Source organism: Atractosteus spatula, chromosome 9 (assembly GCF_055471065.1).
Source record: "Atractosteus spatula isolate fAtrSpa1 chromosome 9, fAtrSpa1.hap1, whole genome shotgun sequence".
Lineage (NCBI taxonomy): Eukaryota > Metazoa > Chordata > Actinopteri > Semionotiformes > Lepisosteidae > Atractosteus > Atractosteus spatula.
In genome coordinates, this window is record NC_142714.1 from 52447878 (window position 1) to 52474621 (window position 26744).

At 39.6% G+C, this 26744-nt stretch overlaps 1 protein-coding gene across 1 annotated transcript in view; it reads right to left on the reverse strand.

Moving 5' to 3' along the window:
• glra4a (glycine receptor, alpha 4a) overlaps nucleotides 1-26524 on the reverse strand; it is a 42076-nt gene extending 15552 nt beyond the window's left edge. Inside the window, exons 1-3 of the mRNA XM_088925106.1 lie at nucleotides 26171-26524; nucleotides 1088-1221; nucleotides 67-134 (exon numbers count right to left, since the gene is read on the reverse strand). Coding sequence (XP_088781232.1) covers nucleotides 67-134; nucleotides 1088-1221; nucleotides 26171-26238 — 270 coding nt within the window. The 5' untranslated portion in view covers nucleotides 26239-26524. The remainder of the gene's footprint in view (nucleotides 1-66; nucleotides 135-1087; nucleotides 1222-26170) is intronic.
• Between the last annotated feature and the right edge of the window lie 220 nt (nucleotides 26525-26744).

Consider the following 26744-nt stretch of genomic DNA (forward strand, 5'->3'; position numbering starts at 1 on the left):
CAAACTTCTGAAAAAAATGTGTCGGGACAGGTGTGATTCTAGGAGATTTCAGTTGGAAGCTCTTACCATTGTGGTTTCTGTGACAGACCCGAAGCTGTTGATGAATATGTTGCAGGTGACATTCACAGGTGGACCTGAATTGAGAACACAATGGCATCAGTCCTGCACAATTATGCAATGTATTTTTGTAAGTTCAACATGTTTTCTTTGTTAATATCCTAACAGAGTTTGATGAGAATGTGATGTGAGTGTTATGCAGTTGTTGAATATCTATTTTAATGAAAGTTACATTTAACATGAGCTTTCATTTAAATGTCCTACCAACTTATTAAACATGTAATATAATAAGCATCTGAAAGTGGGTGCTAGTGTTGTTCTCTTGTTATCTTTTGTTTTCTTAAGTTAAAAATATATTGGGGTTTTCCTTCAGTCGTTTGGTGCACTTTATGAAAGTATTCCAGAAATATGGATCAATCTTAAGCCCAAAAGGTTGTAAGATGCAGAGCTTGTACATTTTAAAACATCTGCTGACTGGGACCATGGGGTGGATACAGCAAGATCCATACTGGCTATAAACCAATGAGAATATCACACCCTGTATTTTTAACTGCTAGAATGGTATAGCTTGACATACCTTACAAACATATAAACTGGACCAAAAGAGGACCACTCAAAAACCAACATTTCCTTTGTAGGAGGAAATATTTGTAGCTCTGCAGGAGCGTCAACTAGGGCAGCAGCAGGACTGCTTTTGGGTGGGTTTGGATGGACAGTTTTAACCCTGTGATACAGATGGGAGTGGTGGGGATGTAATGTAAGGCTACAGTCTCACAGTAGTTAAATGCATTTTCTGCTTTCAGGTAGGCATGATAATGTGTCTGTCAATTCTGACATTAACAGTCCTTTGGCAGTCACCATCACCTGTATATAAAGTACTCCATAGACGTAGGTGACCAACTCTTGTGGATCCACACACTGCTGGTTTCTGGAGTGTTACTCATGGTAAGGGCCTAGTATTTGTTCCATCTCATTCTTCAGAAATGCGCCTTTCAGGCTGCCTCAAATGGGTAGTCACTTATGGAAGTACCTTTGAAGTTGGGCCTGATGCGGGCATCGTATCCAGAGGTTCTCCCCATGAGCTTATCCAGAAAGTCAGATGGGGACATGGGCTTGGGGGCTGCCCTGCTGGCTGACTTGATCTCCTCCTTGCAGGATCCAGGCCTGAGTTTTCAGACACAGAAGGAATGGACACAGAAAGAGAGTGTGGTATTAGAATTGTCCAATACAGACCTATTTGCACAGATGTGCAACATCTTTTGACAAATGGAAGAGCTCACAGGACTTGGAAATGGACTGCACTACGCAGGGTGGTGATGTAAGTTTTGCAAATTGGTTTGACGAAGTGATAAGTTTTCAGTACAGGATCACACACATTGCTTAGAAAAATAAATAAATATGACGGTGAGAAATTGAAAAGGAAACCATTAGATTTCGATACCAAAGCAAATGACTAGACAATTAGGCAGCTCAATTTCACTAGCAGCAGTTCAGGAGATGCCAGAATAGGGAAGCATTGATTCAGGCTTCAGAAGCGGCAGCCATCTCAGTCTGACAGCTTTGACTGGCTGAGAAAGAAATTCAAGAGCCACGGGGCCCACCTGGTGCATAAGTGCCCATGCAATTGGTTGTAATTTTGCCAGTGTTTTATATAGCTTTTACTTGAGTCTGTCATAACCTTAGAATGATGAAGCCAGCAATGGAAGGATGAGTTCAGAAGCTTGGAGCTCTCGAGCTCTGTGCTGCTTTGTCTGCCAGGGTCTGTTTGTATCCTATAATGGCTTAGAGCATGTCAACAGCATGACTGTGAAGTCGTTTCACATTCTCATTGTTTCTCATTGTTGTGGCAGTTGTAAAGATGGACACAAACACAGGAGAAGAATTGTTCTCTTGGGTGGAACACAGAGTTCGGTAGAGAGTTTAATCATTTCTGTCCATTGTCCTTTAAAAAAGGACATAGTTTGTAGCGATGGTGGTATGTAGTCACTACCTCAACCGGAATAATCCTTTCATCAGATTAATAAATGGAAATTATTAACTGAAGTTTGGGAGGGATAACAACAAGAAGTCACATTTCTTATTGCCCAGCCTTGTTTATGTACTTGGGGATATTACGCATGTCTGGGTGCTGATTGGTTCAGAGTCCTTCACCTATGCTCTTGCTGTGGTACAGTAGGTACTGTTTTAGCAACCCAAGGCACTGACCTCAACGCACCTGGAGGGGGCAGCTTCCATTGCGATAATGTTGCACTTCATGCATTACAGATCTTGCCACTGCCATTGGATTGACAGACATTTTTAAAGAAGAATGAAAGAGAAAGATATAGTCTAACTTGATACTACCATTCTTTGAGGGTTTACAACACATTCTGGCAGACCAGAAGCTAATGTACTCCACCACCTATCTCTTCCCTCCAAAGAAAAGACCTACTTTTAAATTTAACAAGCTTCTTTCATCTTTATATTCCCACCTGACTTCATTTTAAATTCTGCTGAATTCATTTTTTTCCTTCAGGTGTGCTTCATGGTATCTACACTTTCTCAAACTGTGTGGCCTTGAAAACCCAATTGTGTTGCTCTGCTGACGATCATATTATGTCATTAACTGTATATGATTGCTTTGCTAGTACGGATAATTTGTTTTTATCCCTGTGAATACTGATGGAAGCACACAGATACTCAAAACCTTCTCATGGTCTTTTTATACTGTAGGTGAACTCACAAAAACATACAAAAATAACCATTACATTCTAAATGAATTACTGTACATAGTAATCATCTTCATTTTTTAAACAATTTGCTTTTCTTTGTCCAGAATGAGACTGAATTCATTGAATTCATTTATGATTCAAAACATTAACAAGACTTGATTCTGTGCATGTACAGTGAAAGACAAACATTTTACTGTCTTCTTGGATTTTTCCCAGTGGAAGACTTGTGATTTCTATTGGCTGCAAAGTTATGACTTTAGTCTTCCTGAAATGTTGACACAGGAAATACAGGATTTATTTCATGTTTGTGTTATTTTATTGATTACATGTGCTAACAAGGATATCTTGCACATATTGACAGTAATGAAACTGAGGTTCTGCTGAACAAGATCAACATGACATTCCCGTGTAAATAGTGCCTTCAAAGAGGTTCTGCCTCTTGAGGCACTGGCTATTTGACTGTACTAAATATACTGTATAGTAATCATTTAACGCCTACTCACAACTGTTTAACTGTTCGTAACAGCATGTAGCACCACACACAAACACACAATTACTATACTACATTTGTACAACAGTATTTTTGTACATTATGGCAGTTCATGTTTCCAAAGCTTGTGTTTCATAAATATTCTGGACTGTCTATCTCAGAATGTAATTAGGGGATGAACGGGATGATAAACCAGTGAAAATCAGGACAGGGAAATGGATTTTTGCAGCAGGAAATCTTGGCTGGGAGGCAATAATGATAAAATAAGTAAGAGTTTAAAGACATGTATCGGCTGATGGGACAAAGATGTTAGGAAGATTGAAAGAAGATGAGAGTCAGAAAGTGAAATATATTACACAAGACAAAAGCAGGTTTTTCTTTGCCTTCCTATTTCTAGCTCAGTAATTTGTTTTTCTAACTCAGTGCCTCATTGATGTTTGTTGGTACTCCTTAGCTGTAAGAAAACCAATTTATTTGAGGTTTATTTCCTATAATATGTCAGTATTTGTTTTTTAAAGTTTCTATGCATATTTATTGGCGTTTGCATTATTGCACACAGCTTTACTGTGTGTAACCATTCTGTAAGGGCATTTCCGAAAGCTTTCTGAACAGGCCTCACAAGTGTGTAGAATGACGTCTGTGGCTCTTTTATGTTTGGATCAAATGATTGCTTTTGTGGCATTGCTTTTGAAGGCATCACACAGTAGCTCAATTAGAGATTTTGATGATCGCTGCGTTCTTCTTATAATCCCAGAGTACCTCTTTCTTTTGCTCTAACTAAAATAACGCTTTGACAGTGTAACTGTCAGTAACTGCTGAATAGTGCCTCCCGGATCTGTGATTTACAGTCACCACACATGTGACGACCTCACCCATGCTCTGACGTTAGCCTTCAGAGTCAAGAGCCCAATCCCATGATCCAATGCACTGTCATGACCATCCCCAGCCATATACAGTATTCATAATCAATAAAGTCCTGTTTCTGCAGAACTCCAGCAGCTTTGTAAAGCATTTCTCCTCAGGTGCATTTCTTGGTAAAAAAATACTGTAACAAAACAGCACAATCAATAGGCTTTGCTGAATTACTATGAGGCTCTTTTTTTCTCTGACGTTAGTTCTTCTCAGATCCTGAAGGGACGGCTCTGAAGAGAGCATAGGTCTGCCCTAATAGCCCTCGACAGGCCATTGAGAGGCTGCACAAGCCCTGCTAAATGAAACATCAAGCCAGTTCTTAAATCATTGAAATGCAAGGGAAGCTCTGTAATGAGACAGACTGACCTTTGCAGCCCTGTTCTGCTGCCTGGTGGTTGAGTCTTCTCAACATTGAAGCCTGAACCTTGACAAGAATTACAATCTCCCAGTGAATTTACTTGATTTCCTCATTTTCAAATTCTCACCTTGTGATTTGGAGTGTGGTATAAGGTTTTCTTGATGTAAATGCGTAGTCGCATTTACAGAATGTAAGACATAAACGTTCCATTGAATTTCACAGAACCGGGAAAATCCAACAGAATCATAACTATTGATCTAAGTTCAGGGGATTCCAATCCTTGCCCTGAAGGGGCCAGTCAGCGTGCCTGCAGGGTTTCCAGGTCTCTCAAAAGCAGGAGCACCTGAAGAGCTGGGAGAACTGGTTCAGGTAAACCAGTAACCAGCTGGTTTCACTTCTCAAGAGCTGAGTTGGAATGAAAATTGGTAGACACACTGGCACTCCAGGACCAGGACTGGACACCCCTGCTTGAAAACAAAAAACAGAGATAATATGGGCAATGCCAAAGGGGAGAAAAAACCCCACAACAAAACAGAAACCTGTGACTTTGCAGTAATTATGAAGTTGGTTAAATGGCTCCTAGTTTTGTAAGGCTGCTTTTAAAAACTGTTTGCAGGACAACACGTAAGTATATCCAACCCACACAGCCTGGAAGCGTGTTGGCTTTTGTTTAGCCATAAAGCAATCAGAAAAGAAGTTTTTAGTCTTGATTAGATACCCAAGCTGGCAGTACAGCCCAGCTTTCAGTGTTCCATTCAAGGAATATGGCCAGCTCAGTTCTAACTGAGGTCCTTTGCCTCTGCCAAAATTGGGCCTGACATCTTCTGCACCTGTATACACCTATATACTGTACACATCTACTGTATATGTTTATACACTGGAACACAGGGGTGTGCTGATATTCCTTTTCTGGGAGGATATGTGCTCAGCATCATCCAATACAATGCATTAAAGTTTTCTGTCAAGTTACTTTGTTGTTGTCAGTAGCTCCTGTTGTTTATGTCTGACGAGGCTATACAAAGGGATGTCTGTATAATAAAATGTATGTATTGCTAATCTATCTCTGGAAATGATGAGAAGCTTCTGTGTATTTATTTACAGTAAATTAACTTAAAGCAAACCTTCCCAGACGTTTACTTTGTACCAGAATGATTTTAAAAAAACTTTCTTTTTGTGCTCCATAAAACTGTTTCAGCATAGAACTCACTGAGCTAGATTAATTTCAATTAGGAAGAGCACATATTCTGCACAAGCATTGCAAACATATGCTGTTAATTGCTTTTCATTAGGAAATCAGCCTTTAGAATGAATACTAATTGTGAATATGGCCATTCCCTAGATCCAACAAACATCACGGAGATGCACAAATAATTTTATACAAAATGGTAAGCCTGCTCAGCCAACAAATATATGTAGAGAATTCAATTTTTCACAATCTTTAAATTGTCTCATTTAATAATCTAAAGTATAACATATATATCATAATCAGTATTACAGTTCTCCAAATCAGATGTAAAAGTGTTTTATTTTCTACTTGTCCTGAAACATCATCTTTCCAATCAAATACCCAAGTCTTGAAATATACACAGATATTTTAAAGAAAATTACCTTTTCTCCGTTATCTATGGATAACAAATGATTAACGTATAATTTGGAACCCTATCCATAAATGTTTAATTTTTATATGAGTAATTTAAAGGATGTCTTTTTTTAGAAACAAGATAGTATTGTTTAAATGAAAGCTAAATATAAAATTGATCACAACTGCTTTCAGGTTACCCAGACACTGATCATTTTTTAGTGGGTTTCAGATTTTGGAAGGTAGACCTTACATAAGTGATAAATTGCAGCTACCATCTCTTGTATTTTATGTGCTGTATGCAAAGGCCTCTTGGCAAACCAATGGACCAGGCTTTGTTAATTTTAATTGGTAGCTTTTGGCCATATTGGCTGCAGACTGTGGATAGATAACATCTTTAGGGACTAAAATTGCAGTATTCTGCCTTTCTCTTGTCTTATGTGCTTCTTCCTGTCCTATTCCACTCATCTTCTCTTAGTAACCCTGGGGGGTCTCAGTTCCAGTTCCAGGGAGATCTTTAACACCTCACATGCTGACATTTACAAGAGAGATCATTCAGAACAAGGTGTCTGTCTGTAGCACAAAATGAATTGACCAGATCTGCGCAGACAGCAAAGACAAGCCCCCCCACCCCATATTGTGGAAGTGCAGTAAATCCTGACGATGATGCCGGTGGGACAAAGATTATTCATTCACTGGGGAAATTAGGCTAAAGCACTCTTTACACTTGGGTTGTAAAGCCACATGGATTCTGTTGACTGAGAGAGTCTTTAATTGAAGAAATATGAAAGTATGTTTAATATAGAATAATACTAATAGAATACTAAGCCAGAGCTGGAAAGCCAACTGAGTTCTGTAGTACTATCCTGGCTCATAAAGCACACAGCATCTAAACTAAGCTCTGGCCAACAGGCTCTCTTGAACAGAAGCAGTGATTCATAACCCACCTTAAATGTAGTTATTAAAATGTCATACAGAAGTTTCCTAGGAGGCTGACCAATGCAAAGGACTGCAAATGCTCAGTGATTATAATCAAGCAGCTGCTGGAAAAATTTAAAACATTCCCCCCTGCAGACAAGATACACCTCTTTAGAAATAGTCTATAAAAAAGTTTAGGTGCAGAGTTTGTTCTCAGTGAGAAAAGGCCCTGAAGAATTTTAAAACGATATTGATCAGGCGAGCACCAGAGTTCAGGCTGCAAAGGAGAGCTTGCATTTTCCCCCTGCTGCATTGAAACAAGCCTCTCGATTGGCATACTAAAGTGATAATTTTGAAAAAGAAAAACAAACAAAAAACCCCCCGAGCAAAATCATTTTTTAGCTTTTGATTGCAGGGCCAAGACAGAGTTCATCTTCCTTTTAGAGACAACTGCTCTGCTGATCCCACCATATTTAGTTAATGTATTAGGGGGCATAGTGGCTGACAGGCAAGAAGGGAAGACGTTTGATCTCAAAACACCTCTAGGGGATGTTCAAGAACAAGGCTTGCTTCATGGCCCATCTGAGCTAATACAAAGGACTACATCCAACAAATGTAACAAGCTCCCAGGCATTTCTTCTCTCCCATGGATTCACTGTAATGCAAAGTCTGTATTCTTGGTGTACGCAAGCGCAGATATTTTGCAAGTAAATGATATTGCATACATTGCATTCAGGAGGAATGACAGATTTCATCTACATTTGAAACCTAAGCAGGATCCCTACAGGACTCAAGCTGACTGTTCACACTTGAGGAATTTAACTCTCGTATTACCTGTCCGTGCAGTGAACAGAGCTCATTAGCCCAATATAAAGAGGCTACACGAAGTTGTGGAGTACTTATTAATTAAATTGCATAATTATAGAAATCCCACTCATGTTTAATTCTTTCTTGAGTATTGCAGGCCTTGGAAGTTTTCATTGTAGTGTCATTGATTGAAGCCTTTGATAAGACAGGAAATACAGTAAACCTAGTTTGCCATCTAGCCCAGCATGAGGTACTTTATTCACGCTTCTAGACAAGTCAATTTGTTTTGGATGAAATAGAGCTTAATGTGTTGCAATCGATTACACATATAGAATGTGGTCTCGTTAAGCACAAGTGTTAGAAAAACATAAATATTGCTGCTTTTGTGGAACCACAAAATACTGATACTGCAAAATTTTTTCACTTTGGAATTACATCCTGTGGAGTATACTGTGAACTTTTAACAGTGCGACAGATGAGTGAATAAAGCTCACATTAATATAAAATGCACTGAGTAAACAGCTGCTTAGCATTTACCTTTCCAGTGTTTGCTGTTACGTTTTGTGAGTTGTTAAGAACAATTGAAGGGAAATTAGTTTTCCTGAGAAAAGCTGTTTGGTGTACGTTTTACCTCGCAAGAGTCTGTCTGCTTTTTGTTCATTAACCCTTTATGTACTGTATATTAGTATATTTTGCTTTTTTTAAAATCAAGCCAGCGATGCTATGAGGTAACAAGACTGGTGTTCCTCTGCAAAAATTCCAAATTTCAGTATTCCATTGAAAATGCAATTCTGTGTTTTTTGTCCTTTCAAACAACTCAAGAAAAACTTATGCAAAAGAAACCTGAGTTTATGAGTGCAATTTCACTCTCAGTGCCATTTCTATCTATATTGTTGATTTGTGTACAAACAGAACAATTCCCCACATTTGTTTCTGTTTTGCAGAATTATTAGTGGAACACAAATTAGAGGACAAAGGTGGAAAACTAAAAAGACATGCCTGTAGAACAGACTGGACTCCTTTATACTAACAGTGGTTGGTGTCTGGAACAAGCTACTCAGCCCTGTGAAGGAGAAGATACCTCGGACCTTTCCAGACTGGATGAGATCCTTCAATCATTTAACTACTAGCAACCAAATGAGGTAGATTGGCCAAAGAGCTTCCTCTTGTTTATTTCGATTTATACAGCCATAAGTATATAATCCCATAATAATAATTGCATTTATATAGTGCTTTTCATCCTGGCAGTTGCTATATATAGGAGCCGTGGTAGCTCAGACAGCAAGGGTGTCTAGCTCCTGACCGGAAGGTCCCGGGTTCAATCCCAGGTAGGGCCAGCGATGGAGCTTGCTCTAATTCCTTCCAGACGGCTCCCAGGTTCACTTAGCTGGGGGTAATAAGCCGGCCGGAATGTAATACTGACCACATCACCTCCACCCCCAGTGTCGGATGGTCAAGAAAGGGGGGCCCTTGCCCCCTTGCCCCCCACCTACCTAGTTGCTACAGTATATATAGGAATGGATCCACTTCACTCCCCGCTGAAGTTCAGCCCCCTCATGGGCAACACACAGCACAAAGGCAGCTGCATTTCTCCTCACACAGTGGTTGGATGGGTGAGAGATTGCTTCATCCATTTGAGGGGGAGGAGGAATATACTGTAGGGAGGCCAGATTGTGCAAACTCACAGTGTGGTTCTGCTTACGCAGTGCCCTTAATTCTGTAATGACCACGCAGTCAGGACCTCAGCATGTGTTCACAATGCTGAAGTAAAGAGTGTGTGGAGTTGCTGGGGAGTCACACGAGGACTACATCAGGGAAGCTAAAGAGGAATTACACTGTGCCAACAAGGGTAATGAAAAAAGCAGAATGTTTTGAAGAACGGCATGCAACTCCAACACAAATGGATCCGCATTTCTGGTTTAGTTAAATTATCTTCAGCTCAATGTCGCCTATATTTTATTTAAAAAGGCTTTGGTCTGTCACTCCCCTTTTTCAACCGACTCAAGGAAATCGATTTTTATGGGTTGTTTTCAGATGACATAATTAGTTTTGTATATGGGGGGACACTGATGGCAAAAATGTCTGCATGGAAAGCTTGTGTACTTAGCCGCCTGATTGTGAGCCTAGGGTTCAATGATTTATACCACTGCTAAACTGGGAACTCAATTGCTTTTCTAAACTAGATGCTACCATTCATGCATTGTAATTTCCATGCAATCTTTAATCTACCAGGAACTGACTTGATATCTCCAGAGGCTTGTCAGAAATAATCTCATCCTCTGTGTCCTTTACTTTATAGGAAAAATGATAGCTTTAATTTGATGCAATTCAGCTGTGTCTCAATATTACAACATCACAGCTTGCTTCATTATGAGCACACATCACATGCCCTCTGGACCTAATAAAATACCTCTCGTCTATCCCTTGAATTAAACTTCACTCTACCCCTACAGTGCACACAGGAACACAGCAGCAGTTTAGATTTGTTGTAAGCCTAGTGTCCTGACCTGACACGACAACACATCAACAAAACTTTTCAGTCCTGATTTCCACATCCACCATCATTGAAAACGTTGATCGGGAAAAAGAAAAAGTTTTTCATAAATCTTCTTGTCATTCTTTTCTATTCACTATGCTGATTTCACATGTTGTATTTTGATAGGAACATACATCAAGGCTGACATGAATATTGATTGCAAAATAACGGTAGCCTAGCATTTTAAAAAAAGTGCCTGGTATGCATTGCGCCAGTCGTGCATGGTCTGTCGTGCGCAAACATCCCTGGGCAATTTTTTTCATCGTCTACGAGGTAAAACCTGAATCGTTCACATAGCTGTTACCATGATGACTCACCAACAACCTGGCCCCTGACAGTAGCTGTTACTCAAGGAATGGACATAAATATTTTGTCACTGCAAATCCTTTAAAAAAATTAGTTCAGGGCATTTTTTTGGAGCTCAAAAGTACTGGCTCACCACAGCCCTCAAGAACAGCCAGACGCTGACTGAAGATTGAATTTCTATGCCTGGGACTACGTGACCACCTTGAGCTCATGTAGCCTGGGGACATAAACAGTAAAAGGGTTACTTAGATAACTGCCATCCCTACCTCAGCAGCACAATCTTTACCCCAAACATATTCTGTACCCTTTTTGTATCAGTCTGCTTTTTAGGAATGCTCTCTAACAGTTTCTGTAATTTACTGTAAGGCTAAAATCTTCAATTGACTTAATGTTCTCGTATGTACAACAAATATTTCGTGTTCCTGTTTTTTTTTCTGGAAAACAAAATCCTGAGCTCAGTGATATGTGAATAATTGTGCTTACTTTTAAACATGTTTGTCACTGTCTGTTTGTGCCTATTTATCTTCTTTAGTGTGATAATTAATGACTTTGCTGTAACCCTCTTTTTACTGACACTCTTCGTATACAGGGTTCAAGGTTCATTGGCTTCTGCTTTGTCAATATTGAAATAAACAACCAAAAGAAAAAAAAAAGACTTTTTTTGACAATTTAAAAAAAAGACGGGTATCAATGGCAACAGACCCACAGTGAAGTCTTGATTTTTAGATGCTCTGACAATTACAACGTATTTTATTCTGTTTAGATGGGGTTTTCCCAAAAGTATTCATTGCTCATTTCATATTTACTCACACCCTGGTCACTTTCTGCTCAGGGTCCAAATAGTTCTGTTCCATGTTCTGACCTATTGGCCTTGCCTAAACACCAGATCAGAGCTGGGACCTGGCCATTACCCTTCAGTGCAAAATATATTTCCAGTCTTTTTTATCCAATGGATATTCTGTACAATGATCAGAGCATCTGCCGAACTGTTAAAAACACAAGTTCTTAACAAAGAACTTTTTCTCCTTGCCGCTGCTGACATCCTGACCAGCAGGAATTGCAGTGGGACAACTCAGAGAGATGATTCACAGTTTGGGAGCTTTTTTCTTTCCCTGTTCAGTTGGCTTCACAGCACACTGCAGCCCAATTGTGTGATGACACAGTGTGTTCATTTCCTTGTGCTCTTCCAGAAGCTTGTTCATCAGGAGAGGCACGAAAAAGTGTTTTTGTACATAGCAGACATTAATCCTGCTGCACACATGTGAGGAAAGGCAGAGAATGCACAGAGCTCTGTCACTGCTTTTGACAAAGGTGGCAAACAGCACTGACAGGGCAGATTATCCAGATGTTTCACAGCTGCTGGGTGGACATTGGGATGTAAAAGTGGGATGTCACTGTAGAGCAGGTGCCTGTTATCCAGCAGTCACATACAGCAGCCTTGCTATCTGTCTCCTAAGAGATCCCCATCAGGTTGTGTGTAAAAAGGGACAGAGCTGCCAGTCTGGATAAAATGATTAATGCCTTCAATTTGTTACCTGTGGAGTATGAATATGGATGGAGATGTCATGGTAGATCAGGATCTGTATTAATCACAGTCTTGGATATGAGCACAGTTATTACAGAACTTTATATGCTGTGATTTTAAGCCTGCTGAGTCACATGATAGCTATCGCTTGATCACCATTTTCCTGGCAGAGGAGAGACATCCAGGTCTGATATGTTGTGGGAGAAAGAGGTCTTTCCTGGCTTGACTGGGGATAGCCCCCTATATATCCCTGGCAGCTGTCCCTGTGTTTCCCATACAGACACGACAATACTGTCGCAGAAATGAGTGCAGAGATTAAAAGCCTAGTGCTGTTAAGCCTCGTTTCAGTCTGTGGTGAGGCTTTTGAGCTCTCCAGAGAAAACAGTCTTCACTGGAGTGGGATTTGCTCAAGTTGCTCTTTTTCAGAATGTGCCTTTTGAAAATGCTTCTGACGGAGTTAACATGTCTTGATGAATCTGTAAGAAAGCCGCTCAACTCAGTTCAATCAAATAGCTCCTTGGTGGATGTTGAAGATCAAAAAGGTCAAGAAATTATAGGTTCCTTATTTCCTTAAAATGGCCTTTATTTTTTTAAAAAGAGTGAGACAAAGAGCAAGAATGCAGATCTTAGACATTGTTTTATTCAAGCGTTTATCTGGGCCCCATATGAATGATCTCGTATGCACATTGTAGGTAATGCAAACACCATGTTCTCTTGAATTAATGGCATACTTGAGGCTGTTAATGCAGAGCTGCAGCATGTGAACTCAGTCTGAGGGTTATTAAAATTTAAGTGCTTCACATGTTCATATAAGTGCTCAAGAAACTTGAAGAAGTGATTCAAGGTGACACCATGATTTCATGGGTCTGGTATTTTCTTTACCATGCATATCACATTCTGATGCTTCCTTTTGTGCTGTAATTCTAGAACCCTAAGATGGAATCCGCCAAAACAACAATCAGAGTAGAGGTTGCCTGCTTTAGTCAAGGGCTGCATTTTTATGCAGTGAACCCCAATTTTCAATCTTAATAAGCACAAATTTGCATTTTGCCTGAAGCACGGTGGAAATTTAGGTGGAGCCTACACCCACAAAGTCTCAGAAAATTAAAGAAATAAATTAAATTTACATGGCAAGTGTAGTAAGACATCAGGAATCTCCGGTTAAAGATGGTGGGAAAAATGTACACCATAATTATTCAGCATAATTTACCCACCTGTGCCTGCTGTATGGGGCAGGAGACTGAGGCAGCTAACATTCTTGGTGAAAAGGAACAGTCTTGGTGGAGTGATTGTGGTTGTAATCAGCATCAATTCAGATTTCCATTACAGGTGTCTATTGGGAGCTGGCTGCTTGAATTCTCTGATTTAAATAACTGTTCTGGAGGTCCTGAGAGAGGTGAATAGGGAGAGCAGTGCAGAAATCATGTCTTGAATATGGATTACTATTACCTATAGTAATCTTTATAGTTCTAGTTTCTGTCCAATTATGTACTATATTATATTCAACTGTATAGAATTTCTTTTATTACATTCTGTCTGTTGCAGAGTAGGGAACTTCTCCTTTATCTTGACTTGCCTCTGCTTAGTTCCAAATACACTCAAGTTCCAGGGAATCCCGGGTATGGAAACATCACTGTACTTGATAATATCTGAATCCAACTGTGGTGCACATGAGGAGAGTATAGATTATTGCAATCTGTTTCCTCAATAGTCCATTAAGAAAGAAATAGGGGAAAGCAACAAAGCAATAAAGTAAGTAATCTTGTTTCACAGAGACAGAGCATTTGTAAATTAACACATGCCAGGTGCACACTGAAAACAGCTTTTACAAGCCAATCTGCAACCTGAGTCAACTCGACTTGTTTCAGGCTTAAGTTGAAATGGTTTTATATGTGGTGATCCTATAAATAGATCACAGGATTGCATCGTCTGAAGACTGAGGGACTTCTTAGCTTGTGTGTGTGTGACAGGACCCGAATGGTCTATTAGCTAAAAAGAAGCAGTCAGTGTAAACTAACTAATTAACTTTCTGAATTTGAAAATGAAGACCAGATCTCAATTTTACATGGTATGCACCTGTTGTGAAAAAAAAAACACATATCCAGGTCGATGTACACCACAGACAAAATTGCAACTGAGAACTTCCACAAGGAACATTTGTGCTCCAAATGAGTTGTTACTGAAGACCTTGAGAAGGAAATTTGTCTCATGCCAATGTTAAAGTGTATATTAGGACAAGTTATGCTCCCTCCAAAAGATGTCTGAGTGCCTTATATAAATTTACTGCTGCCACTGTTGTGATGCACGTAGAGCACCATTAGAGTGCAATCAAAGTCTTCTGCCTCTCAGATAAGCACGGGCAACGTGTGGCTCTGCATACCTAACTATCATATTACCAGAGCACTCCTCCTTGACTTAATTTTATAAGAGTGCCACTGAGCGCCAGTCAGTCCTGTGAGGAGCTAATGGATGGGTCTCCCCCTCTGAAGCAGTCTGCGAGCATCATGCTAACACTACTGTGTACGGAGAGCATGGGACAGCCGCTTCCAGCTGCATCTTCTAACAGATTAAACTTGTTCCACATTCCTCATTGTACACTCTGATTAGCACCCTTTTTTGGGACGTTTGAATGCAAGTTTTGTTTACTTTGTCCACAGTTGGAAGCAGGGACATCCCTTGCTCTCTCCTAGCATCTTTGCTAAATGATAACACCCTCTTGGCTTCTCACAGGGGTAGAGATGGATTGTGTTAGTTCAGCACACTGTAGTTACAAAGATTGGCACTTTCCACATTCCCTTCTCTGGCAGTCCTAGATCCTAGCCTGTCTTCCCAGCATTTATATGGAGTGTCTTGGGTCCATGGTGGCAGTGAGGGAGGTAGGGTGGAGAGCAATAGAGGCTCAGCATGCTCTTCCTCACTGGGTCCTATCCTTATGTAGTGGGGAAGTGGGGGGGGGGGGGGGGGGCTGTTTTAGGGGGTGGGAAGCTTTGCTTATTTTGGTCTGCTTTTGGAAATGTAAGACTAACAGAACGTGGTTCAAGGAAGACAATCGTAAACATATACATTTGCTGTAGAACTGATTAATTTTTCTCAGTGCATACACTTTACTTTTTAAGAAAAAAAAAACTTATTTTATTCCATACAATGAAGGCTGGGATTTCCCCAGATTGAATTTAATTTGCTACAGCATGTGCAGGCCAAGGTCAAAGCAGTTCGACACAAGCTGTTCATTTATTTTGCATTTATTAGATTTACATCCCTCTTGGTGAGGCTCTTTAATTTCATGACACTGTGGATTTTGGTACGTGGCTCCAACTGAGCTATCAGAGGAATGCCATTTGAAATCTACCCCCCTTGTAAGTGGTTATCACAGCAGCTCAGCTTGTAAGAATGATGTTCCATGTGAGGGCTCCCTCACCATACTCTCCTCGTCTATTTCCTGTTCACACTGTGTGTGAATTTGCAATTAGATAAGATGAAGAACCTTTCAACCTCAAAATGCTTTTCTGCTTCACATAACTTCAATTTTCAAATATGCAGATTTCGTTATGCCGCACTATCGTATTTAAGCATAGCAATGCACACTTTTTATTGTAGATTTTATTTAGTGACGGAACCCAATCCTTTGGCTAACAACAATGCAAAGTTTGTTTCACAAACTCAAAAGAATGACAACAGGTTTGAAGAAGTCTGTTAACCTAAGAAAAACTACAGATGAGATGGAGTCATTTGGCCCATGTAACTCATGTGGTTGCTAGTAACTAACTGATCTGAGGATCTCATTCAGCACTGTCTTAAAAGAAGCCAGGGCATCAGCTTGAACAACATGGCCAAGTAACTTGTTCCAGACTCCTATAACCCCTTGTGTAAAGAACAGTCTCTTGTTCCCAGCTCTAAATGTACTTCCCTGTAATTTCTGCTTGTGTCCTCTGGATCATGTTTCACTGCAGACTACAGAAGTCTATCGTGTGTCAGTCCCTCTGAAGATTCCAAATATTTGACTGGAGTTCACTTGTAGTCTGCTCTGTTCAAGAGTCAGTTTTAGTCAAGCTAAGATGTTGTTTTATTCCAGTTTTTCTCAGTCCTGGTCCTGAGGGATCACTGTGCATGGTGGTTTTGTTTTCCAACTGGGCCCTCAATTGTACTACCTAGTGCATGTACTGTAATTGGTAGTATTTTGCAATAGTGTATCAAATACTCCTCTTTTTTCCCCTCTGCTTAAGGACTGGTAGCATTTCAGATCACACACCTGAGGGAGACATATTGAATGATCATGGGGTTGATGACAATTGTAGACCCCAGAAAACTTCATGGATTGTGTCTAATGTCAAACTGTAGGATACGAATATCATCAGGCTCCCCGACAAGCAACAGCAATAGATGGCATGTGTCCCTTCTGTGTCCAACAGCGCTCAATATAATCTGGAAGCTTCAGCTGCCCCCTGACAGATTCTTTTAAAATGGGGCACTTTCTCCTTTTCTTATCGGGTAAGATTACCCCTGAAAACGATAACCTACTGTATCTCCATTTAATCATTCCATACTGAGCTAACACCACAGGCAGCTCATGTCATCCAGAACACAAAGATATTCTCCTCTAGAACAGATGAGACAGAAAAAGCTTCTCCTAAAATGCTGTTTCTAGGTTAACCTTATGGCATAAGTGCACAGCAAACAGGTCATCCCTTTTGGCTCTGGCTGTCATTTACACCAATCTGTCTAATTGTTGCCCTGATTTCCTGGTTGGTAAAATGTTGTCTGCCGATTTAAACAACACGTGTTGTTGTGTTGGGAGTGTGCTGTAAAATGAATTTTCCCACGTGGGTTAGCAAAGCTTGAATTGTAGAGCATTACAGGAAGGAGAGTAGCTGAAGAGGCTTCCCACAATGTGGTGCCCATTGTTGGCTGTGCTCTTAATGATGCTCCAGACAAACGAGAAGCATTCTGCACAGAAATATTTGCATTGTGCTGAAAGAAAGAGCTGTAAATAAAAGTGGCAAGGCAAAGGTTTTAATGGAGTAGCGTATCTCTGCCTCCATGATATTTGATTTATAAAACAACATCCTTATGGCTGCCTTTAATATTGAAGAAAAGAGTTCTCACTGATACAGCAGTCCTGTTTGCCTGTCCCCCTCTCATATACAACTTGTCAAGGAGTCTTGTTACATCTGCAGACTTGTAAAGGTTTGCTTCTAAATAAGCTGAGCAGCTGTGTGACTTCAAAGCGCAGGACATGACAAGACTCTGTTATCACTTATTAACAGATAGGTTGTTATTTATGCAATTACTTTTCTTTTTTTGACAAATAAGCAGACTGACAGTTACCATGCTTTTACATAAAGACTGCTTTTCTCTAGTCATTTTCTTTCCAATGTCTCAATAATTATAGAAAAATCATTCAGTAAAGCCATTGTTACTAGTGCATTGCCATAAAAAGTGTTTGTACGTATTTTGCAACTGCTGAAAACACAAACAGAAAATTCTATCCTCTCTGCTGCAATAATTTACTTATGTTATGGTGATTAATGTATAAGAAAAATACTGTACATCTAGCCCCCATGTTACATTGGAATCATTTCACTGAAGTTAATATAGCAAGCATTCTTTTGCTCTGAAATTCCTTCTCTCACTTAAAGTAATTGAACAACAACAAATTATCAAAACACGGCCCGTGTTATCCCTTTAAGAAACTTTTTATCCATACAGGAGACTCTCAACTCTCAACACAAGATACATCTGCCAGCCTAAGAACTACAGTATTTCAGTGTTCTTCAAAGATGCACTGAAGTAAATGAGTCTTATTCTTTCAGAATTTGCTGTGTGTCTTGAATATTTCCTGTGAATTTATGAGTGCTTGAGTCCTTTTTTGTACAGAGAAGGAAAAACTTCATGCTGAGTTATATATTACCTTAATTATATCTTCTAATTCTTAAAATGGTAGCATTTAATCTATGTCAATCTGCAGTAATTAAATGATTCCTCTTATTTATCTTACTCTGATGTACAAGACCAGTGATTTTACCGGAGTACCAGATCTTTCTATATCCAGAGGTCTGGAAATACTTACTAGATCTGACAGTTTGCTGGCAAATGAATTCCGTCTGTCTATGCAGATCTGCAACATTTACAATAAATTCTGCGTGACAACAAAATGGTATAAAACTCTCTACATTTCTCCCATCTATATAAATATCCTTTGCATCTCTCTCTCTCTATTTTTCTGCTACCAGTAAAGCCAAATAGATACAAAAATGTCTTCTTTTCCGATTTTAAAGATATGGACTATTGAGAAAACCTCTTTCAGAGCAGATTACAAACTTCATAACACTCTCAAACGTTGTCTAGACCACTTCATAGACATTTACTTTTGTGCTGTTAAGTCCTATTATCTCTTACAGAGGAAAATGAACATTCTTTTTCTCTATCTAAAGAAACTTACCTTCTTACGTCTGCTTAATTTAAAGTAAATGCATGAAGTAATCTGTCTCCCAGGACCATGGGAAGAGAAAAGCTGGAAAACCACACTTGATGGTCTCGATTGAATCAGAATCTGAGGCTATTCCAGAGATTATACTATTGCTCATCCATCTGGCTGCAGGACATGAGTAGTTCAGCAGTCTGTTCTGAACTCATCCCCAGCCACTGTCTTTGACTGCATTTAGGATTGTGGTGCACAATGTCAATACTGTATGTGTAACCTGTGATACCCCCTGTAGAACTGATAATTACGTTCCACGCTTTGATCCGCCAGTGAGCGGTGAGCTGCGGACTGTCTCATCGGCACGCTGTTTCTAGCTGCTCTCCACTGCAGCACCGCCGATGTGAGAGCTGGGATGTCAGTAGATTGGTGAAGTGAGAAACACGAGCAAGGCAATTAAAAGGACGTTTCATTTCCTCGTTTTAAAAATGCATGCGTTGCTGACTGTCATTAAAACAGGCAACATTTCAGAGCTAAATCCAAGGATAAGACTCTGCATTGACGACTTTCATTAAACTGGTTGGCAATTATTTGGGAGTTACTGAAAAGATGAGAAGGTGACACCAGGCTTATCCAGACCTGACTACTTCATGCTATTCTTATTCTCCATTTGCTCTAGGTTTGGCAAAGAAAAAAATCTTCTGCAAATTTCTGCAGTGGCCTTTTAAAGCATAGTAGCCAAGTGCTTAAATATTTTGGCCCTTTTTTGTGGTTAAGAGAGATCCAGGTGTTGGGCTGCAGGTGTTTACTCGAATCACCTGGTGAAGGAAGATACTGTAGGAGCGAATTAAAATGACATGAGGAAGGAAAGGGACAGTCATGAGCAGATGCTGGTACATCATGCCTGCGGGTCATTTTCATGCAGATGTGTATCTAAGTGTTCAGACAGCTGTGCTGTGACTACAGTTCTGGAGCACCTGTGCTGTTTTTAAGAGCGGCTGCAACAGGAATGATCCAGGTGCGCACAATTTTAAATGCTGCATATGTGTTTAATTATTTGTGTAGATGTAGGAGAACATGGACTGTTTTGAACTGTACTTAGAAAAAGAGAAGAGCACATTTTGCTCCTCTTTAAGTGTAGTGAATCCAGCCCAAGGACTGTAGTGCTTCCACAGAGGGTACGTTCTGTGTCCGTCAGCTCTGATTGTGCCTCTACCAGACTATCCAGCAGGTCTTTTCAATTAGTTGATAATCAAGTGGTTTTGGGGGATTACTTTTAGTTTTGTATTACAATAAAGAAAGCTTTGGCTGTTATACAGCTTGTCCTTTAATATAGAACCTTTTTTCCAGTAAGAAAATCAGCTGCTCCATTCATCTGCAAAGCATTTTGGAATCCTGATAATTGCAAAGTCAGGAAAAAGAATTTTGGTGTTTTTCCTTTTTTCCTCGTGTGTCAGAGCTGCTGGTGGATCTTTCTGAAAATTTTTGGGGAACAGGTTTGTTAACTCACAGTGGACATGACAGGCGTTCTGGAGTGTGACCAGTTTTTTTTCTTTGCTTTCTTTTCTCACTCCTCTCTGAAGGTAGACTTGGCAAAACTCCACTAGCAACTTGAAGTAAAGCTTAATCCATTAAACTGTACATTACTAAAAGGCTTAACACCAGAGGCTCACATGCTAACAAGATATTTGTTTTTTGATGAAGCACAATTAGAGTTTGTGCTCATATACATTTTCTTCACTCTTTAAACTAAAAGACTAGCATTCTAAAGACTGAATGCATACCCACACAGATCCCCCCTTAACCTTCAAAACACAAATCTTTCTGATATTATTCCTGACTTGATATACATGGTTGATGGGTCAGGGGATTCTTTAGCCCTCTGGGGGCCTGACTATCTCCTTTGCTTTGTTAAACTCTTTTCTCCTTAATCTGCAGATTTGTTCTCTGCTTTGTGCTGACTGGTACTAACTCCGGTTTAATGCTGTTGATGCATGCTGTTTCTGTCTGCAATAGGAGGACAACCACTGTGAGAGGGAGCTCAGAGTCAAGTCAGTCCTCCCTGTGAGTGTACTGTGGGCCTAATTCTGCAACCCAGCTGAACTTCATTACTGATGAGCAGTAAGGCATTTAGTGCAAATCGTGAGAACGCTGTGCGCGTGCTTTGTTCAGTCAGTGCGGCACTTCATTAGAAAGTTAATGCGTTCACCAAAATTGGGGGATAATGAATCTGTGCACAAACAGTTCAGAATTTGGAAATGTGTATCTTTTTCATAATTTATCTGTAAATAATAAATGATCCAATCTTGGGAAGGAGTTTCCACAGCTGTTGTATTAGAAATATGCTCCATTATTGTTCCATTAAATTATTAAATACACATCCTGTATAGTGTACTCTATATTCATGTGTATTAAACTAGCATGACATGAGTTTTGGATAGAATTATATGACTGTTGGTACTGTAATGTTAATTGTAGTATTGATGGGTTATTTGTTTTTTTATTACTGTATTTGTCTGAAATCAAAAGTTTGAAAATTCAATAAAAATGTCACTAAATAATTTCTATTTAATAGTATTGAAATATTTAATTTGTATACACTCTATCTGCAGACTGTGGGTGATAGGGCCTTCTCCTGCTTTAACCCAGAGCTCTGAAATTCGGCACCCAGGGTATCAGGAAGTCACCTTCCCTGAGCTCTAGCAAATCAAGACTCATAACCTTCTTCTTTAGAGGGGCTTTTATTTAACTGGTTCTGTGTCTGTCTGTTCTTTTGCTTTCCTACAGTATTCTAAATCCTAATTGTAAATGTGCAATTCTGCTGTATTCTCTTAGAGAAGCCACTTTTAAAGGTGCTGTATAAAATAACATTTGTTATTATTAGTAGTAGTATATTAAAGGAACAAGTAAAGGTTTATTCCCTGCTGAAAAGAGAAGAAAAGAAACACAACGTTTTGGCTGTGGAGCCGGGTGTTTCTTATTATATTGAATAAGAAAACACATTTGTGTAACCATTTTCTCAGTTATCCTTAAAGAGGATTTTGTTCTTTTCAGGAGAAACTACATGAAATATCTATTTTTGCATCACTGGGTGTTTTTCTGTTAATTTTCATATTAAGATAATTTTTAATCAAGCATGCTGATGGTTTATTAGTGTATTGCGCTCATAATGCAATTGTTCAGTGATGTGCAGTTATCCGTAAAGCTTAACGAATAGTTTAGTTACTTCAAATGTTACGGTCGCCAGTTGTTCAGGGGGGTGGAGATAATCACTCTCCTTTTCCTCCGCAGAGCGATCCCCGCAGAGCAGACTTAGCAGTGAGCGGGCTGGGCTGGACGATGGATGCTGCTCTTACTCAGTGCACCAGCTGTGTGCACTGGGCAGCGGTGTTTCCTTTGTCACAAGAAACTCTTCTGTCTGTCATGAGAAGTGTTCCCTTTGTTAAAAACAAATAAATTGTTTCCCTCACTTTTTTGGTTCACACTTGTTATTATCTAAAAGAACATTCATTTTAAAGTCAAGAATAAAAACAGCAGCACACCAGCACGGCATTGGCACCTACCCCTGCCCTGCCACCTCATCAGAGGATCCCAACTGCAAATTTCCCCACAAAGGACCTCAGGAATGATCCTACTGGAAAACAAAAACTTCCAAGAAGAGGGATGAACTGTCGTTCACCTTCCACCCCTTCGCTCCCCCGAAACAATGAAATATCCCTCGCTCCCCTGCCGGGATACCCATGGCTGCTGCCTGACGCCTGGCCGGCGTGCAGCTGTGTACCAGGATGCCAGGCAGGCCTTGTTCTGTGCCAGCACGCGTCCTTACCACCCGCTTCATCCAAATTTCAGTTAAAGCTGAATTTCTCATTTAATTGACAAGATACCCATCACATAAGAATGGTGCAAATCTTGTGCCTAGTCCACACAGTCTGCCTGCATTTCCTTCAAGGCTGCGCTGGGTACGATAGCTTCCCCAACTACTGACCTGACGAAGATCGTAGTGGCAGGGTGCCCCTCACAGGGCTGTAATAGAGGCCCTCGTGGACCAGGACTCACTGTAGCACCCCTGGGTGAGACACCAGCAAAGACTGGCGGGAATGTGGGTTTGAGTTGCAGGTCAGGGTGTGTCAGAGACAGGGGGAGAGATGAGAGAATGTGGGGTAAAACCACGAGCAAGACACCTCCAGAAAATTGTTAGAGTTATTTCCTTCTTCAATTTGTAATATTTTGTACACCTCTTTTTTGATTAAAAACAGATGTGCTAAGTACATGTCCACTATGATATTTACTTAGCCTCAGACTGTTTTTCCTCTCCCCTCCATCTCCAATTTAAAACATTTCGAGAGGTCTCAGTTTCTGCCAGCTTGAAGGACAGGTAATTCTGAGTTCAGAGCAGAGAAGCAGCACCATAAATGACAAATTGATGAATTGACAGTTATTCTGAGTTTCTGCAGTTTGGAATAAATACACATTATAGCTGTAGTGTATTGTCTGCAGCAGCAACCCAATAAGAACTGCAAACGCAGATTATTTGGAACAGTATTTACTGTGTCCTGGTGATTGTGAATGTCCAAGGTCACAGATGAAACTGATCTGTGTTGTCAGAAAGGCGAGAGCGAAATGATTAAGATGTTACTTCTTTCATTTCATTTGAAGGTTGTTCTGTCTTCCTTTCTGTGTTTCAATTCTGCTCCCAGACTACTCTCGGGTCTCTTAGTTCCCATTTCAGCAGAGCTCTTTATTAATTACACTTATTGAAGCTTTATTTAATTTTTTTATTTCTTTTTGAGTATTTTCAACTCTCAAATAATAGGGTGGGGTTAGAAATGAGCATGACCCTTTTGCCTGGCACTGGGTCTCAGAGCTCTTCCTATTTAGGGTGATTGTTCAATAACAACTCCAAATGATCAGTGCCATTGAACAACTGAGTCTCTGCATCTCTCCGAATGCAGATAATGTGAGTGAATGATAATCGGTTCAGAGTTGAATTCAGTCTGTCTGCTACATTTCTTGCAAACAATGCATGAAAAAATATTTCTGAATCCAAGACCTCAGAGCAGAAAACCACTAAAATCAAGTAATTGATTAATTTAAAGGTTCAATAATTTAATTATAATCTAATTAAGAGCTCAGTTGGAACAGAAACCAGAGGAGGTCAGAGTACCCCAGGACTAGGAAACATTGTTGGAATTTATTACATTTAAAATACAGTGATGAAGGGACTTCTTGTGCAGACATTGTCTGTGTTAATATTAATAAGTCATTGGAAAACATAGATACTTCTTATTAATAGAGAAATCATAGATTGGTATTCATACTTTAAATCCAACCAACAAGAAATATTTCTTAAATACCAGTAAGACAGTTGTAAACAAAACCTTAATACACATAATAATTTAATATTCATTTAAAATCCAACATTCTTTATTGTCTTATTTTCTCTGCTCTTCCTTTAATTCCTTTTAAAAACACAATGAGAAATCTGGTGTCAAAGGTCTTGTCAGTCTAGTGGTAAGAACATGATGCAGGAGTTACTTTTTTCCTGTCCATGTTTACCTACCTTTGTTTGTCACAAGTGTAGATTGAGGGGACTTTCAGATCTTTTATTTATGATTTACCTTGAACTTACATTGTGCCCAAGGAACTTGACATGTGGTGCTAATTCTAAAATACCTCCATATAAATCTTCCCCAGGATCACTGAGGTTGGACCCTAGTCAGTCAAGACACTTTGGGAGCAAATATTTGGTGGTAATTTTTCATGTGCTTTTTAAATGGGTTTAGTTCTCTTTATCAATATGCTTATTTGGTTTACATTTGGTGTGCAGCATTTCTCTTTGGGCACCTAGCTACTGTTTTTCATTGCTGTACTTTATCAAATGACATGTGAATTCATGTATTTCTGTCCATTAATGTCCCTTTTGTATTTTGACTTGCATCATGTGTTTTTATGTCAAGCACAATTTGTATCTTGTATCTTGTTTATCCTTTGTGACTTGTCAAAATATCTACAAATGAAACTCATGCAGTGCTATAAGATGATCAGTTAATTTAAGATCCAACCAACCAGGATTTGCAATAAGTTTAACTAAGGGCACCAGAGGAAAATACTTCTAACCAAGGGGCTTTTGCTTATGTGTTTATCTGTAATGAGCATGCCATTAACCAGCTTTCATTTAATTTGCTGCCTCTTTGAGCCCCAAATGACTCTGTTTGGACAGTCTCTGGGAGGATACTCTCACTGTTCCCCCATCCCCCACCCCAAGATGTCAGGAGATGTCGGATCTCTTCTCTGGTGGAAAAGCTGAAAACTGTTGATTTCTCGAATGGAAAATTGTCAGGTCTCCCTGATCTGTGGCTTGAATCACATGAGCACCCTGTGCTCAGAACAGTTTTGCACTAAGATTATGCAAATTGTATTTCAAAAACGTTCACACCTTGGGTTGACAGGGCATGAAATAAGGAGAACGCTTTTGCATACCAGCTTTTCTGAAACTTTTGTATCATATCAAGAGTCCAAGTGCATCATCATTTCACAGTCTGCATTAACATCTTGGAACTTGCTCCTCAGCTGTTTGATTTGAACATGCACCCAGTCACATATCTGATGGTAAACATCCCATCTCTGTTTGGGGCCCTGGAATACAGATTCTGTGACATCTGTATTTCCCCTAAATTGTTATAGGGAAGTGCAAAACCTTTTGCCTGCAGCTCCAACATACATCCAGTGAAAAATAGCTGATTTTCATACTGGTATACATTTAAGAGGAATGCTTTTAAATTTCTTAACCCTTTTCTGATCAGTATGAGGTACACTTTCACTGTCTTACATTTTTTATTGCAATTTTAAATCATGCAATATATCATGATACAATACAGATATATATAAGATAAAAAAAGTAGTATTTAAAATTGGTTTTCTGCTCACAGAAAGATAGAGTAGACAAGCAAGGCTGTCATTGGCTACATAAATGATCCCATAACTTTGGTAAATGTAAAGAAATGCAGTTATCAGAGTATACTGACTATAAAACATATGACGTCCTGTAACCTATTTATTGTTTTTTAAATAATGTAATTAATACCCTACATTTTAATTTTCATTTTACTGATGTTGGAAATTCAATTGAAACACAAGATATCCACATGCAACAAATCTTTCTGTAACGTTTACCATACTTTCACTTCAGTTGCCTGGTGCAAACCTCTCTCTTTATACTCCTTGTTGCTCATAGAACTCATTGATTATAGGGCCACTGACCTTTGAAATTATCCAGGCAATAGCAGGTGAATGTAATCACAGAATAGGCATGTGAGCTTAGACATTTCTAGATTTTCTTTTTTGTCAATATTTAATAAAGAAATCAGTCCCTTTCTCTAACTTGTTTGCTTCTTTCATCACAAAGTTTTAATATTGGATGTAGACCAGAGAAGACAGTGAGCATTTGTAATAGGCAAGCATGAGGGAATCAGAAGAAAGAAAACAACCTTAAAGGTGATGAAATGGTTTCAAAATTTAAATGGAGAAAAGAAGCAAGTTTTTCTTTTCCTTACCTGATGAAGCTGCCTTGGAAAAAGCAGAAAGACAAGATACACAGAATCCTAAAGACTTGTGATAGCATTCTCTGTCTCTCCTGTCTCCCCTCCACAAACACTCAGACACACTCCCTTGTTGAATAATTTGTGGAGCAAAGAATATGAGGAATCACCAATTCCACAGAGCAGCTTGCAAAACTAGGGAAAAAAGCATCGTCTTGCTGTCATCCAGGCAATCCTTGAGCAAAGTTCCTTTTTTCCCTCCCACTTAGTCCTTGCAGGTGTAAAATCCAGAATAGTGTGCCCCTCACTGGAATTGTGCTCTGTGGGTATGTGTATGAGGGAGTGTGTGCTTGTTTCTTTTTTTTAAGTGAGCTTTACAGCCAGCTGCTCGCTCCAGGAATTCTTACAGAAGAGGATTTAAAGGGACAGCTGCGCTGTTACTGGCAGTATGATAGAATACATGCAATTAGACACAGGAGCAGGAGAACGGAGGGATATATTGTCGAGAGTATCGCATATGTGGGGGTGGAGGTTGCTGGCTTCAGGGCAATAGGGGTGGACCTGTGCAGTGCTAGCTTCAAGGTGTGCC